Source organism: Pantherophis guttatus, chromosome 13 (genome assembly GCF_059756535.1).
Source record: "Pantherophis guttatus breed Tessera chromosome 13, ASM5975653v1, whole genome shotgun sequence".
In the NCBI taxonomy this organism is placed as follows: domain Eukaryota; kingdom Metazoa; phylum Chordata; class Lepidosauria; order Squamata; family Colubridae; genus Pantherophis; species Pantherophis guttatus.
This window is the reverse complement of record NC_142075.1, coordinates 10794872-10810821: the sequence shown is the minus strand read 5'-3', so window position 1 is coordinate 10810821 and position 15950 is coordinate 10794872. Positions and strand designations below refer to the sequence as shown.

Here is a 15950-nt window from a genome sequence, read left to right as displayed (position 1 = left end):
TACTGTTACTGAAGTCTTCTAGCTTCTTTAGGTATTTCTCTCTCTTTTTTCTTTTTTCTTTGCACTTTTTGTATTTTCCTGTCTTTCCTTTTCCCTTTATTAGATTGTTTTCTTTTGTTTTGACCTCCTTTGGGTGTTAGTTTAGTTTAGTTTAGTTTAGTTTGGTTTGGTTTGGTTTGGTTTGGTTTGGTTTGGTTTGGTTTGGTTTGGTTTGGTTTGTTTTGTTTTGTTTTGTTTTGTTTTGTTTTGTTTTGTTTTGTTTTGTTTTGTTTTGTTTTGTTTTGTTCTGTTTTGTTCTGTTCTGTTCTGTTCTGTTCTGTTGTTGTTTTGTTTTGTTTTGTTTTGTTTTGTTTTGTCTTGTCTTGTCTTGTCTTGTCTTGTTTTTTCTTTTGTTTTGACCTATGGAAATGAAAGTTATCAGAGGCGCTCGCCCTTTAAACGCGAGGCGTCTGCTGCTCCCGCCCCGGCAAACTCATTGCTAACGCCCTGCCCACACCCGTGCCCGTTCCGCCGCCCACTCCCTGCGTGGGACTGGCTGGTATGCGGTCCGGGCCTCGCCTTCCTGGGCTATGGCAGCCAATGGTGAAGAAAGCAAGCCAGGAGTTTTGACCGGTTGAAGCCAGCTCGAGAGGGGCAAGCAGGAAAGGAAGGGAAGGGTGCTTGCCCGGAATCCAGGTCAGCAAAGAAATGGAAGGAAGGAACTAGGACTGTTGGGGAGGAGTGGAAGAGGAGAAGGAGGAAGAGGAGGAGGAGGAAGGGGAAAAAAGTTATATGGGGGCCCTCATCCGCGAGGAGGTGGAGATTGGTCTTGGGGGTCTCTGTCCTGGGAGTGGGGGGCTTTGTGTCTGTCCAGGAGGGAAGAACCACAACGTTTAGGGAGGTAGAAGGGAGAATTTGGGGATCATCTCGAGGATCTTAATATTGTTCTCGAGCTTAGCAATTCTGAGAGAGGTGGGGACTCCAACTTCCAGAGTTCCCAGCCAGCATGCTTTGGCACAGGGGTTTTTTTTTTTTCTTCTTCTTCAAACCTTCAGACGTGCGGACTTTCCAACTGCTAAGAATTTCCCCCAGCCGGGATGCTGGAAACTCTTTTCACTTAACTAGGTTTAGAATTTTACAAACTCCTCATCTTTTGGAAAGGTAAAAAGAGGGAATGGCGGGGGGGGGCGAGGCAGAGAGCAGTTCTCGGACCTACTTTGGAGAGCAGGGAAGGAGGGATCGCTGGAAGGGTTTAAGGGAAAGAATTTAGGAAGGAACGTCCTGGAAAGTTGTGTTGTTTTGAACAAAACAGACTTTGCTATGCTAGGAAAATGCCTCCCGTGTGTGTGTGTGTGTGTGTGTTGCCTGCCCTTGCAAGACAATATTCCTAAAGTCAAATTTTATATTATTCTTTTCTGACACACGCAAATGGTATGTGAAGAATCTGCAATAAAGGCAGCCACCAATTCTACCATGCCCAATATTTTCATCCTACTAATGCCCACATTAATATTTCCATTCATGTTGGATTAGGCAACTCTAGCACCTTTTATGATCTGTGGACTTTCAGCTCCAAGCATGGCTGGCTCAGGAATTCTGGGAGTTGAAGTCCACAGGTCATAAAGAGGCCAGAGATGTCCACCCTTGGAGTTTCACTAGGAAGGCTTAAGTAGTAAGTGCAACCCCACCAAGGCAGAAAAATCTTTTACTCGAAGTGTTTCTACTTGCTGGTAGTCGAATGTTTAGTCATCGACTCATGACTAAACATTTTGACATCAGTCTTTCTGGAAGGAAAGTGGGTAGAACCACAAGTCTTTGGATTGCTCATTTCCAAATCAGATTACCAGAATGAAGCTCAGGAATGAGGACAATGAGATCACATGTTGATAAGGAAGAGGCACCTTTTGGATTTCTGATGCCTTAAAGAAGGGATATACCAGGGGTCTGCAACCTTAAAACACTCAAAGAGCCATTTGGACCCGTTTCCCACAGAAAAGAAAACACCGGGAGCCACAAAACCCTTCCGGTGCCTGACAATTTCTTGAGCAGCCACAAAACTAGCATATGTAGTTGAATTAAACGTCTTCTGTTTTCTTCTGAAACCTTTCTTTTCTTGCATTTATCCATGGTTGGCCTACCGGGGGTTGAAAAGCTCAATAAATCGCGTGCCAGCGGGTGTCGCACATTGGTGGTTGTGATGTATATTTTGAGTGACAGGGAGCAGAAGCAGCAGGGGTGAAAGAGCCACATGCGGCTCCAGAGCCGCAGGTTGCTGACCCCTGGGATATACAAATCACAAATCCAGAAAGTGACCTGGATAACTTTTCTATATGGGATTTATCAAAGAGGTTTGTTAAAGCTTTGGAGGATTTAGTGAAAAGGTACCCCCCCCAAAAAAATGGAAAGAAAGATACTATTGGAAGGAATTAAAGATCAATATTCTTGAAATTAAAAGAAAGGAAGATAAAGTTGGTTGGTTGAATGAATCTGTTTGTTTGATTTGCCCTTAAAATAGATACGTTGAGATGCCTGGTAACCTTTAATGGACTTTTATCGAACAATGAAGACTTTAATGATTTATTTATAGATAAGAGAGGAGGTAAGGGGAAAAGAAATAATTTGTAGTATTTTAAGAGAAGATGATAAGCTATTAACATTGTTTATACTTGATAAACGATATCTGATTTCAGTATATTCAAATACATAGTTTAGTATTAACAAAAATTGCAGAGTACAGAGAGAGCTGACTGAATTTGGGGGTTTCATAATACATATCTACATATACATACAGAGCCTTGGTAGTACAGTGGTTTAATGCACCCTGTAATTAACACAGCTGCCTGCAATTTCTGCAGGTTCGAATCTTACCAGGCTCAAGGTTGACTCAGCCTTCCATCCTTTCTAAGGTAGGTTAAATGAGGACCCAGTTTGTGGGGGCAATAAGCTGACTTTGTATAAATATACAAAAGGATGAAGGCTATTGCTTAACGCATTGTAAGCCGCCCTGAGTCTCCGGAGAAGGGAGGCATATAAATCAAATAAAAATAAAAAAAAAATATCTCAATAATACCTGGAAGGCCATTATAAAGTGTTCATGAAGTATGACACAGAATCCCAACAGAGGAGATATTGTATGATTAAATGGATATTGAATGCATTAATGGAGATACATCAGTGGGAATTTCAGTGGAAGTATACTGAATTCACAATGAACATTTGAAGGGAAAAAAATGTCATTGGTGTATTACTTAATTATTAATGCTAGCTAAGGCATTCATGGAGTTGAGTTTTAAGATTATCTTAAAGTCACGAAGGATTGAGAAAACTGAATAGGACACTGCCTTTGAAGGCTCGGCAAAAGCTTCCTAATATGCACAGCTACAATGTACTGTATGTGTGTATACACACACACACACACACACACACACACACACACAAATACACACACACATACACACATATAAGTGTTTTTCTATCGAAGCACCTGGTCTACCCCAATATGGGAGGGAGCATACTGCTTCCCTTTCGCCTATCAGCTCCAATCCATGACCCCTCAAGCAGTTGCATTCACGACAAACCATTTTATACCAAATTTATATAGGGAAGCAGGATGCTCCCTCCCATATTGGGGTAGACCAGGTGCTTCGATAGAAAAACACTTAATCTCTCCCCTGGCTTAAGCTGATAAAGGGAGGAGAACTTGTGGCTAGGGAGGAGCCTCAAGCTGATAAAGGGAGGAGAACTTGTGGCTAGTACAGTGGTCTAAGGCACCCTGTTATTAAGCTGGTTATTAAGACCAGCTGCCTGCAATTACTGCAGGTTCGAATCTCGCCAAGGCTCAAGGTTGACTCAGCCTTCCATCCTTTCTAAGGTAGGTGAAATGAGGACCCAGTTTGTGGGGGCAATAAGCTGACTTTGTATAAATATACAAAAGTATGAAGGCTATTACTTAATGCATTGTAAGCTGCCCTGAGTCTCCGGAGAAGGGCAGCATATAAATCAAAATTAAAAAAAAAAAAGAGGTTAATACAACTGCCTAATATGCAGACAGCCCAAGTTCGAATCCAAGTAAGGGTATGACTAGCTGATGAGAGCTAAATAGCTTGAAATAGATCTATTCTAGTCTCCCTTTATTTCTTTATCAGCAAATATAAATCTGATACAAAATAGTTTGTCGTGAAAGCGACTGCCTGATGGCTCCTGGATTGGAGCTGAAAGGCAAACTAAAAGCCTATTTTTGCAACCAAGTGCAAATTTTTCTCCATTCTTGAAAATCCAAGATTGTCTTGAGGTTCATCTCTCCACCTCTGGACGTCACCAGTTTAGCACATTCCCGGCCTTGATACCTAAGGGATGAGGCTAATAAGACCAAAGGCATTGATAAGGAAAATATGCCATGGGACGTGAACATTAAAAATGGAAAAGGAACTTGTTTCTTTAGGATGAGGGAACCTTATGGTGTAACATGTCCACATGAATGATCTACCTTCTTTCTGAGTTGTTGCCTCAAGGCTTGCCTTGCACTGGCTCAACTTCTGTCCTCAAATAATCTTGGCTCACTTTTTTTTTAAAAAAAATTTGATTTATATGCCGCCCTTCTCCGGAGACTCAGGGCGGCTTACAATGCACTAAGCAATAGCCTTCATTCTTTTGTATATTTATACAAAGTCACCCCCACAACTGGGTCCTCAATTTACCTACCTTAGAAAGGATGGAAGGCTGAGTCAACCTTGAGCCTGGTGAGATTCGAATCTGCTGTAATTGCAGGCAGCTGGTCTTAATAACAGGGTGCTTTAGACCACTGTGCTACCAAGGCCCTTGATGAATAATACTTTCTTTTTGCCCTTGCAGAGGTTGCTGTACAACATGAGGCTGAATGAAAGGCTGGTCAGGCCCTTCCAAGCTCCTGCCAAGATCCAAAACTTCTCAGGTAGTCAAGTGTTTTTGTTCAGAAGCAGCAGACAATCCGATTCGGAGGACTCGTCAGAGGAGGAGTTCAACGCCACGGAATTACGCGCAAGGGGGAAAGACCCCCAACAACCCTCCAGTTCTTCCCAGAATAGAGTTGGGGACGTGCGGCTTCTAGAACGGGTCGTTAAAAAAGACGACAACCTCAACAAGTTGGCTCTGCAGTACGGGTGCAAAGTAAGAAGCGGCTTCTTTGGAGGAAAAGCGAATGGCTCTTGTTTCTACCAACTTGGATGGATAGGTCTTTTATTCCAAGCCATGGTTGTTTACAGGATTAATTTCCAGTTCGGGATGTTCGAAGGCTAGGAAGGGCAATCTGGTTTTTCCGGTTGAGAGGTTGGCAAAGGTGACTGCTCCCTGATGCCACCTCTGGCACATCGGGGTGAATTAGGAGCTTCGGTGCTTGCATTCGGTCATTTAATGATTAAGCTAGTCATTAGATTATTTTAGCTGATCGCAGAATATTGTGCAACTTGAAAAATCAAGGCTGGCTTTATTTATTTTAATTATATGGTGCCTTTATTATTTTGAGAGATAACTTAAGGCAGATAACTTATTAATTATAACTTAATTATATGGTGCCTTTATTATTTTGAGAGATAACTTATGCCTTTCTCCTCCTCCTTTCTCCATGGGGACTCTGTTGAAGTGAGTGGGACTGAGATTAAACTGTGGATTTAATTTGATCTCGGCATAGAAGCAGCTCACTTAAAAGAACCTGAACTGTGGGCTGGTCTGCTTCACAGTTAATGGGGTCTCCATGGATTTTGCATAGATTTTTCCCCGCAGGGATTGATTTGGACCCGAAAGTTGTGTTGTACTATTTAATTTTTATCAATGCTTATAGAAAGCTTTATTTCTGGTAATAGTTTGCATGATTTGTTTGGGGAGTTTTATGCAACATATCATTTGGTCCTGAAGTAAATTGTCTTAGGGAAAAAAAAGAGAGAGAGAGAATTAACCTTTGGTAGGGAACTCCGTTCCTGATTCTGGATCCTAACAATGTGTGACTTTAGCCTCCTTGTTAAACTCACAAAGTTCTGATTAGGCAATATTACTGACTCCCTCAACTGGGAGAGTTCAGATGCAAGGGGACTATATTTCATGTTGGGTAGAAACAGTATAAGGCGTAACACTCAAGAGACATGAAAGTAAGAGAATTGGAGAAGCCTGTGTATTCTATTCTGTATTCTAACTGCACTCAACTAAGATCTGGCCAAAGTTGTTTTGAATGTATGTAACTAAACATTTTAACAAATGAGGAAGTTTGGTGCAAGAACTCTTTCTTAATCCTTGGCTCCACAAGAGGAGTGTCTAGGACATACTTGAGCTTTACACTAAACTAGTGCAAGACAATCTACATGTAATTACTGGAGCATATCATCCGAATTAGTTGTTGTTAGTTGCGAAGTTGTGTCCAACCCATTGCGACCCCATGGACAACGTTCCTCCAGGCCTTCCTGTCCTCTACCATCCTCTGGAGTCCATGTAAGCTCACACCGACTGCTTCAATGACTCCGTCCAGCCACAACGTTCTCTGCCATCCCGTTCTTCTTTTGCCCTCAATCGTTCCCAGCATTAGGCTCTTCTCCAGGGAGTCCTTCCTTCTCATTAGGTGGCTAAAGTATTTGAGTTTCATCTTCAGGATCTGGCCTTCTCAAGAGCAGTCAGGGTTGATCTCCTCTAGGACTGACCGGTTGGATCGCCTTGCAGTCCAAGGGACTCGCAGGAGTCTCCTCCAGCCCCAGAGTTCAAAGGCCTCCATTCTTTGGCGCTCAGCCTTTCTTATGGTCCAACTTTCACAGCCATACATTGCAACTGGGAAAACCATTGCCTTGACTATGCGCATTTTTGTTGGCAGGGTGATGTCTCTGCTTTTTTATATGCTGTCTAGATTTGCCATAGCTTTCCTCCCCTCGAGCAAGCGTCTTTTAATTTTTTGGCTGCTGTCCCCATCTACGGTGATCTTGGAGCCCAGGAAAATAAAATCTGTCACTACCTCCATTTCTTCCCCATCTATTTGCCAGGAATTGAGCGGGCCAGATGCCATAATCTTAGTTTTCTTTCTTTCTTTTTTTTATTGAAAAGTTTTACAAAAAAGAAAAAAAAAATTTCCCCCCTGTTCCCCCCACCCTTTGCCCCCTTCATCCCACCCTCCCCCCCCCGACTTCCCAGAGCAAAATACAAGGTATTTCATTTAGTCAAACATAAACTAGATTAATCTACTTATCCTCAAAGTACTACCTCCCCCACTGAAACCTTAACTTAGTTTTCTTAATGTTGAGTTTCAAGCCAACTTTTGCACTCTCCTTCTTCACCCGCATCAAGAAGCTCTTTAGTTCCTCTTTACTTTCTGCCATTAGAGTTAGTAGTGAATTAGTAGTAAAAACCAAACATTCATTCATTCATTCATTCATTCATTCATTCATTCATTCATTCATTCATTCATTTATTTATTTATTTATTTATTTATTTATTTATTTATTTATTTATTTATTTATTTATTTATTTATTGCGATTTATATGCTGCCTTTCTCCCTAGGGACTCAAGGCGGCTTACAAAATGACAACTTCAATACAAATCACAATACAATACCAAATTAAAATCAGTAACCCAATTAAAAAATGATTTAAAATTATACCAGTGTACCCCCAAACATCTCTGTGAAAAAAAAAAACTTTGAAACTTTCATGTTTGAAAGTTAGGATTAAGCCTTTGTCCAGAGTAACACCCAAAAATGCTTGCTTTCTTCCATGCCATAAGAGAGAGGTTTCTACAATACTTTTCTAAATGTCTGAATGAACACTTTGCTAAATGCAACCAGTGTGATTATTTAACTGGCAGGAGTTAGGAATTACCAGTTTTGAACTGGAGTTGTGCTGAATTCTGTCTGGTTGGGAAGAGAGTGGTGCTGAATCCTAGAATTGTCTATTGTTGTTATCAGAATCATTAAAGAAGCTTGTTGAAAAAGTACTAAGAATAATAGAGCTAATTCACAAACAAGTTTCCTAAAATGCAATAGAATCCTAGGATTATCTCTGGGTTTAACTGGCAACAGCTGCTAGTACAAGATTAACAAAATGTAACCCTTGATTTACATGAAAGGAAGTTGTTAGCTTGTCATGAAATGTTTATTTATTTATTATTTATTATTTTGATTTATATGCCGCCCTTCTCCGGAGACTCAGGGTGGCTTCAATGCGCTAAGCAGTAGCCTTCATCCTTTTGTATATTTATACAAAGTCAGCTTATTGCCCCCACAATTGGGTCCTCAATTTACCTACCTTAGAAAGGATGGGAGGCTGAGCCTGGCGAGATTCGAACCTGCAGTAATTGCAGGCAGCTGGTCTTAATAACAGGGTGCTTTAGACCACTGTACTACCAAGGCTCTTATGTTAATGTTAATTCCTTTGCAATAATTAGATGGCATGCTTAACCTAACCACCTCTTTTTCAGTCTTTGGTTATGATTTACTAAATTCTGAAGAATTGTCCAATTCTAAAGGGAAGTTCTAATGTGTTGCACATAAATGTACACACTTCAGAACGCTAGAAACTTTCAGTAATTGGAACTGAACCTCTTTGGATTCTCAGAAACTAACTGGGTCTTGCGGGGAATTATCTAAATTATATTTTAAAAAATGATAGCCAAGAAATGGTGAAGAAGAAAAGGATCCAGGAGACAAAATCTGATACAATGAGAAGGTTCTGATAGTGGTAAATTCTGGTTGGTTTTCCATTTGGAACCTTATCACTGTAAACGGCTGAACTATTTTAAAAGATACATCTGTAGGAACAGATAAGGAATAATCCTAGTGTCAGGCTTCCGGACACCCTAATTTAAACTTGAGTCTCCAGTCAAGCTTCAAAAGAAATCCAGTTATATATTAGGAGCTTCATGTTCGCACGTTCCCAAGTGAAGCTAGCTCTGACTCTACGTAATTTACACTCTGTTTCCCCTCCCCTCCCCCCAGGGTGTGTCATTAATCACATATTTTGAGGGTTGTAGAGGTCACTCCCCTCGGTTGCTGTATGTAACCCTGGGATACAGCCTTGAGAAGAGATAAGCGTGGAATGTGCATCTCTCTTTGGCTGCTGTGCCATTTCAGCCGGTTTCCCATCCCCCCTGGCCTATGGCAACTGAAGAGCAGGCCAGGGATGTTTTGCAAGTTGACACCTAGAACACAACTAGGAAGCTACCACTATATTTGAGTTCTGTTTTGTCATTGTCATATGGAAGCAAAGGCGTTCAGGCTGGATCATCTTTTTCTGCCAAGAACCACATTCCCATGAGCGTATTGTTAGGAGGAAGGTATCTAATATGCCAGTAGACCAAAAGGAGGAGGGGATACATTAACTCTACCCCTTATTTATTCTGTTGTCATTTTTTATAATTATTGTCATTCTTTTTTCTGGCCCTCTCTGTGTCATCCCTATCAAACTGCAGAGAAGGAACTAATTGAGCTAATTTTGGAGGAAGGGCTGTTGAAGCGAACAGGAAGTTGCAAATTTTCACCTATTCTAGAGGAAAAAATGGTACTCATTCAAAATGTTGACATTGCATTGCCCCGTCTAGGTTCATATTCTCCCATCTCCCATCTCTTCTTGGCTGGGCATGCTCCAAATTCCTTCTCTGGACCAATGTCCTCTGGTTTGACCTACAGCCAGATGAAAAAGAAAGTACACACTCTTTGAGTTGTATGGGTTTTACATATCAGGACATACCGTTGGTAAAAATCATCTGGTCTTTAGCAGTCCTTAAAAAGTAGATAAATACAATCTCAGGTGAACAATCACACGTGGCATATTTACACCATGTCGCCATTTATTTTACAAGAAGAAAAGTTCACATGTTTGTAGGAAGTCTTCCTCTTTTTTTTTAATAGCAGCACCCGCTGTCTGGAATGGTCTCCATCCTGAGTGTCGATTGGCTCCAATTTTGCTATTCATTTGGAAATTATTACCGTATTTTTCAGAGTATAAGACACACCTTTTTCCCCCTAAAAAAGGCTGAAATTTTGGGTGCATCTTATACTCCAAATGTAGCTTTTTCGAAGCTTTTTTCCAGCCCTAACGTGATCTTCCCAGCTTTGCCTGCTCCCTCGACTCTCCGCTGTGCTTTAACGAGGCGCTAGCGGTCTCCATGCTTTGCTCTGACTCTCAGCTGTTCTTTAGAAGCTTTTTTTCAGCCCTAACTAGGCGCTAGCCGAGTGAAGCGATCTCTCCCCCATGCTTTGCCTGCTTTTCTCATTGCTGCTTCCTCTCAGCTGTGCTTTAGAAGCTGTTTTTTTATCCCCAAGCAGGGGATAAAAAACCAGCAAATGAATGTGCTGAAGCTGACCAGACTAAGGACGCTACCCAGATGAATACCTGGTAGGCAGATTTTTTCCCCCTATTTTCCTCCTCAAGAGCCTTGGTAGTACAGGGGTTTAAGGCACCCTGTTATTAAGCTTATTAAGACCAGCTGCCTGCAATTACTGCAGGGTTCGAATCTCGCCAAGGCTCAAGGTTGACTCAGCCTTCCATCCTTTCTAAGGTAGGTGAAATGAGGACCCAGTTTGTGGGGGCAATAAGCTGACTTTGTATAAATATATACAAAAAGGATGAAGGCTATTGCTGAGCACATTGTAAGCCGCCCTGAGTCTTCGGAGAAGGGCGGCATATAAATCAAATTAAAAAAAAAACAAAAAAAACTAAGCTGCGTCTTATACTCCGGGGCATCTTATACTCCGAAAAATACAGTACATACCTGTTTTTTTCAAATGGATTTTCAGGTTGTAATATTAGACCCACCTGCCTTTGAAGATTGGATTGTATGTCTTTTTTTATTATTTCTGTTGGTTGTTTTAATGTCCTGGCAGAGTCACTTGGAAAGAGGGGTGGGTGGGTGAGCCTATAAATTTGGTAAATAAAACGTTTCCCTTTATGAACCAAAGATGCTTTTTTTCCCCCCAAGAGGCAACTGGATTTTTTTTTTTTTTTGAAGACGTTTAGCTTCTCATCCAAGAAGCTTCTTCAGCTCTGACTGGATGGTAGGGTATGGAAGGATTTACCGTGCTTTTTGGAGTATACGACACACTTTTTTTCCCCCTAAAAGAGGGTGGAAATGTTGGTGTGTCTTATACACCGAATACAGCCATTTTCGGCCTCCTGAAGCCCCGCGGGTCCCATTTTTGCAAAAACAGGGTGCACAGAGGCTTTGGGAGGCCTGCAGAGTGCTCCTGGGGGCTGGGGAGGGCAGAAACGCCCCCGTTTTTGTGAAAAATGGGCAAATAATGGGGTGCGCAGAGGGTTTGGGAGGCCTGCAGAGTGCTCCTGGGGGGCGCTTCGAAATCTTGGTGCGTCTTATACACCAGGGCATCTTATAGTCCGAAAAATATAGTATATTCTTTGCAGAGAGCTGGTCCTTTGCATCCTTTCAGAGAGTCGTTGAGGCCACTTGGAGGTTTGACAATTTGCATTACTCAAGTGACCTGAGGACACAGACAAATCTCCAAGGGGTCTCGATGACTTTCTAAAAAAGAATGCAAATGGCCAGCTGCCTGCAAGGAATATAAATCCTTCCGTTCTCCACCATCCAGGCAGAGCTGAAGAAGCTTCTTGGATGAGAAGCAAAACGTCTTCAAAAGAAAAACAAGGAAGTCCAGTTGCCTCCTGAAAAAGTTGTACTTTTTGGGACAACCATGACCTGGATGACTGAGAACCTCCTTAGATATTTCTCCTTACCAATTTTCCAGGTTGAAGATATCAAGAGGGTTAATAACTTTATCCAAGAACAAGACTTCTACGCCCTGAAATCCATCAAGATTCCGGTCAAGGTTAATGGATTACTGACGGAGACCAGCGATGAGTTGCTACCCCTCCATACTCCTGCTTTGCTCCTGGAACACTCTGTATCCATAGATCCAGGAAACAGGAGTGGCGACCATGCACAAATTGACCAATATTTCAGAGGAATTGACCAAAACATTGAAACGGTGACACAGATAGAAATCCCTTCTTGCGCAGATCCTTTCATTGAACCTTCGAACCGGTCATCTCAGGAGCAGAAAGCAACCTGCACCGGAGCAGATTACGGGATCCAGTGGTGGAAAGCAGTCTTTCTTATGCTCCTGATAGGAATTGTTTTACCTGTGTTTTACATCGTCTATTTTAAGACCCAGCAAGTAGATGTGGTTCCCAGTACCTCTAACACGACAGACCCTGTTAAAATCTCAGTGAACAATTCTTCAGTCGGAAGGCCAAACTATGCTGGGCAGGAAAACGGCATCACTGTCCATACTACTAAACAAGCTTTCATCCAATCAGGGGGGGTGACATGACCCGGCCTCCTTCCCCTGCCCCAAATGATCTGGAAGTAACAACAGATTCTGGGGTTCCCCAACCCCACCCCAAGTACAGTATTGATCAGTGGAGCATATCTTTGTTGTTTGTGGTTACTAACGAATTTTTGAGCGAAGACCAGGCAGAGGAACAACAGGGAGCAAAATGAGTCATGGAAGATAAATTAGCCAGTGGTGAGTCTGCTCTCACTGGGTAGGAAAGGCTGTTTTTTTAATACCAAAAATCAGGACGGAATCCCAACCTGCTGCGGCATCCTACAAATGTCCAGGTTTTCCTCACTAGGCCTCAGCTTCCAAATTAGTTTAATTTGGAAGCTAATTTAATTAGTTGAATTAAACATTTTCTTCTGAAACTTCTCTTTTCTTGGATTTATCCATGGTTGGCCTACCGGGGGTTGAAAAGCTCAATAAATTGTATGCCGGCGGGTGTCGCGCATTGGTGGTTGTGACGCATATTTTGAGTGACGGAGCCGCAGCAGAGGGGTAAAAGAGCCACATGTGGCTCCAGAGCCGCAGGTTGCTGACCCCTGGTTTAGTCACTGTTATACAACAGCACTGGAAAAAAAAGTAACTTATGACCATTTTTCACGCTTGTGACGGTTCAAGCATTCCCATGGTCACATGATCAAAATTCGAATGCTTGGTAATCAATTATTTGACTAAACCTAACTAGTTTCAGTAAAGACGCAGTGGAGAACTTTTGCCTTGGACCTTGGGCAATTGTTTCCAAAATGCTGGCTTTCCTCCCTCTCTTTCATTGTTTGATTAGCGGTGAATCTAATCTCAGAATTAGATGAAATACGCAAGAGCAAAAAACCAGCAGTGGGATAATTGGACTTTCCTCATTGCTCTCTATAAAATATCAATCATCAAAGGGAAAATATTAAAAAGTACTTCCCAATTGTGTCTACCCATGGAAAATAGTACAAAGATGATGCAATGCCAATAAAGGAGAATATTTGTTGAAACGGGTCCTTGATGCTCTCTGATCTTGGTTGTTTTGTTGCAGAGGTTTTCACATGACGAATATACCTAGTTTGGGTATATATATCTGCAAGACAACCAAGCTCAGAGCTCTATGGGCCCCTCAATTAACACTCTTTGAAATGCATTTCTTTCAGATGATAAAACAAGACTTCCTTAGGTCCATACCTGATTGGCTTGCTAATTTCCATTTCCTCTTCATTCGAGTAACTGACAAGCCAATAACGAAAACAGGATACCAACGTTTATAATTCTGTGGTGCAGCAGATTCCTGAACGAGAACATTCCTGTTCATTGATGTTAATGCAATCCAGTTAACCAATCTTGAGTAATGCAAGCAAATAAAGTCCTATGATCCCAAATCATGTATCGTATCTTTCATTATCGGTTATCTTGTCAAATGTAAGACAAATGAAACATTTAACGGATTTATTGCACTACTGAAGTTCGTTCTTTCAACACGTCAATTGGGCCAGGAGAAAATTTTGATGGAAATGGGAGCATCTTTAATATGAGGAAACAGAGCTTGTCCCTCTTCACTCTTCCTATGCAAAACTGCCTTTTTTCACCTTGTCCTCCACTGTTGTAATTAAAAAATAAATAAGTATTTCCCTCTTCTAAAACTCAAATACTATAATTAAAAGGACCTAAGCAAACCTGATTTTTGGTTGAAGTAGTTTAAGAATCTTTGGAATATTTTTAATTGAGTATTTAAACTTATCATCTTTGAGCTATGACTCTATGTTTTAATAAAGTTGAAGTATTAAGTTTTACCTGTCAAAGTGTCCCTCTATTTGCTGCATGTTCGTTTGGGGATCCTAGTAATTTCTCAGTGGCAGGAATTCTTCTTTTTCTCTCATATACATCCAGTTTTAGAAGCAAAAAGAAACTGACACTGAGGCATTTACAGAGGGAACAAAAAGATACTTATTTTAAATACTCCTAGCTATGTTCCAAGGGTAGAAGGAAACCAGGCCAAAGAACATGATTGCTGGACACCATCAGAGATGACATCAGCCAGAGCATAAAGGTAAAGGTTCCTCTCGCACATATGTGCTAGTCATTTCCGACTCTCATCTTCGTTTCAAAGCCAAAGAGCCAGCCCTGTCCGAAGACGTGTCTGTGGTCATGTGGCTGGCATGATTCAATGCCAAAGGCGCATGGAACACTTATCTTCCCACCAAAGGTGGTCCCTATTTTTCTACTTGCATTTTTAACGTGCTTTCGAACTGCTAGGTTGGCAGAAGCTGGGACAAGTAACGGGTGCTCACTCCGTTACGCGGCAGTAGGGATTCGAACCGCTGAAGTGCCAACCTTTCGATCGACAAGCTCAGCATCTTAGCCAGAGCATAGAACAACTCAAAGTAGTAGTACAAGATGGGAAGATGTGGAGTCTGAAAAGGATCCTGCTTTTTCGACACATTTCAATCCAAAGGAAATGTTGTTTTTGGATGTCAACAGGACAGTTTAAATGAGGTCTTTCCAAATATTTGCTTTTCATCATCAGTTGAACAAAGCAAATGGTTTTGGTAGATATTTGAATCAGAGGCAGCTGCTAACAGCTCGCATGCAGGCTCCTTGGCTTACACTTATTATTCTAAGCCATGACTACCCAACTGCAGTTTACTGAATAAACCACAATATATCGGGCTTATATAAGATGCCAAGCCGATTTTAAACAAGCCACATTACAATTTAGTGTGAACCCAGCTTATACCAGGATATGCCAGTTCAGGTATTATTTCTTGGACTGAATATAGACAATTCATCTAAGTCAGTTGTAAAAAAATTTTTTTAAATTGACAACGCATGTAAAAACACCTCCGACTTTTAATTCATTACAAAAAATGCCTTTGTTGGCTAGTTCAAATTTGTGAATTAGTTCAATCAGAAAAAACATCGTTCAAGAGGGAGTCTTCTAAATGAGGGCCAGATTCAAAAAAAACTGTATGATTCTGGATCTTGGTTGCAATGAAAATGGGTCATGTTCCAAAAAGGTGAAGTTTGTTTTAGTCTGATCGGCTAAGCTGGACTATAATTAGCAATGCTGAGCCAAACCTTCGTGACAGTCCGTGATAATGCAGCTCGACATTTCGGGGAGGGGAAGAGGGGGGTCATGTTTGATTTAGACAGTCAAGGCTGAGCTGGCAGAGAAGAATTCACTTTTTTTTTTTTTTTTTTTTTTGATGGAAAGCCTGATGAAGTTGGACAGCTCCACTTTCAAGTTCATACAACACAGTAGGCATTGGTGACGGGACGATGACTAACAAAAAGATGAATCAAGCTTAGGAAGGACTCAGAAACACGGGAAGGTAGAATAACCAGGCATTCTAAATAGGAGTGAGTCTGATATACACAGTAAAAGCCAGTATTTTTACTTTAGTGAATGCAAGATACAAATATTTTACAACAACTTCTAGCATTTTCTTAACCATTTGATAAAAAGTTCACTAGAATATTTATTGTATAATGAAGAAAAAAACACCACATTCAGGGAAAAAGATTAACTTAATTTTTTTTTTCTCTTAAAGATTCATCTTAAAGATGGCAACAAAGTCCAGCTTGTGCCGCCAGGCGGCTTTAACCGCAAACAGCTTCGTCTGTGAACTGTCGACTACAAACAATTACTAAGTACATATATATTTTTTATTTCTTTTTTAAAAAAGCTTTTCTTTT

At 41.2% G+C, this 15950-nt stretch overlaps 1 protein-coding gene across 3 annotated transcripts; it reads left to right on the top strand.

Moving 5' to 3' along the window:
- Positions 1-379: 379 nt before the first annotated feature.
- On the top strand, positions 380-14047 carry LYSMD4 (LysM domain containing 4). 3 transcript variants are annotated; one of them, XM_034424711.3, is made up of 4 exons: positions 495-675; positions 2495-2578; positions 4831-5124; positions 11685-14047. In XM_034424711.3, the coding sequence occupies exons 3-4, from the start codon at positions 4846-4848 to the stop codon at positions 12267-12269; spliced, it is 864 nt and encodes a 287-aa protein (XP_034280602.2). In that variant the 5' UTR covers positions 495-675; positions 2495-2578; positions 4831-4845; the 3' UTR covers positions 12270-14047. The 3 variants fall into 3 exon arrangements, with proteins under 3 accessions (XP_034280600.2, XP_034280602.2, XP_034280604.2); XM_034424709.3 differs by lacking the exon at positions 2495-2578 and having other exon boundaries at positions 380-675; XM_034424713.3 differs by lacking the exons at positions 495-675; positions 2495-2578 and adding an exon at positions 798-1140.
- Positions 14048-15950: the final 1903 nt, after the last annotated feature.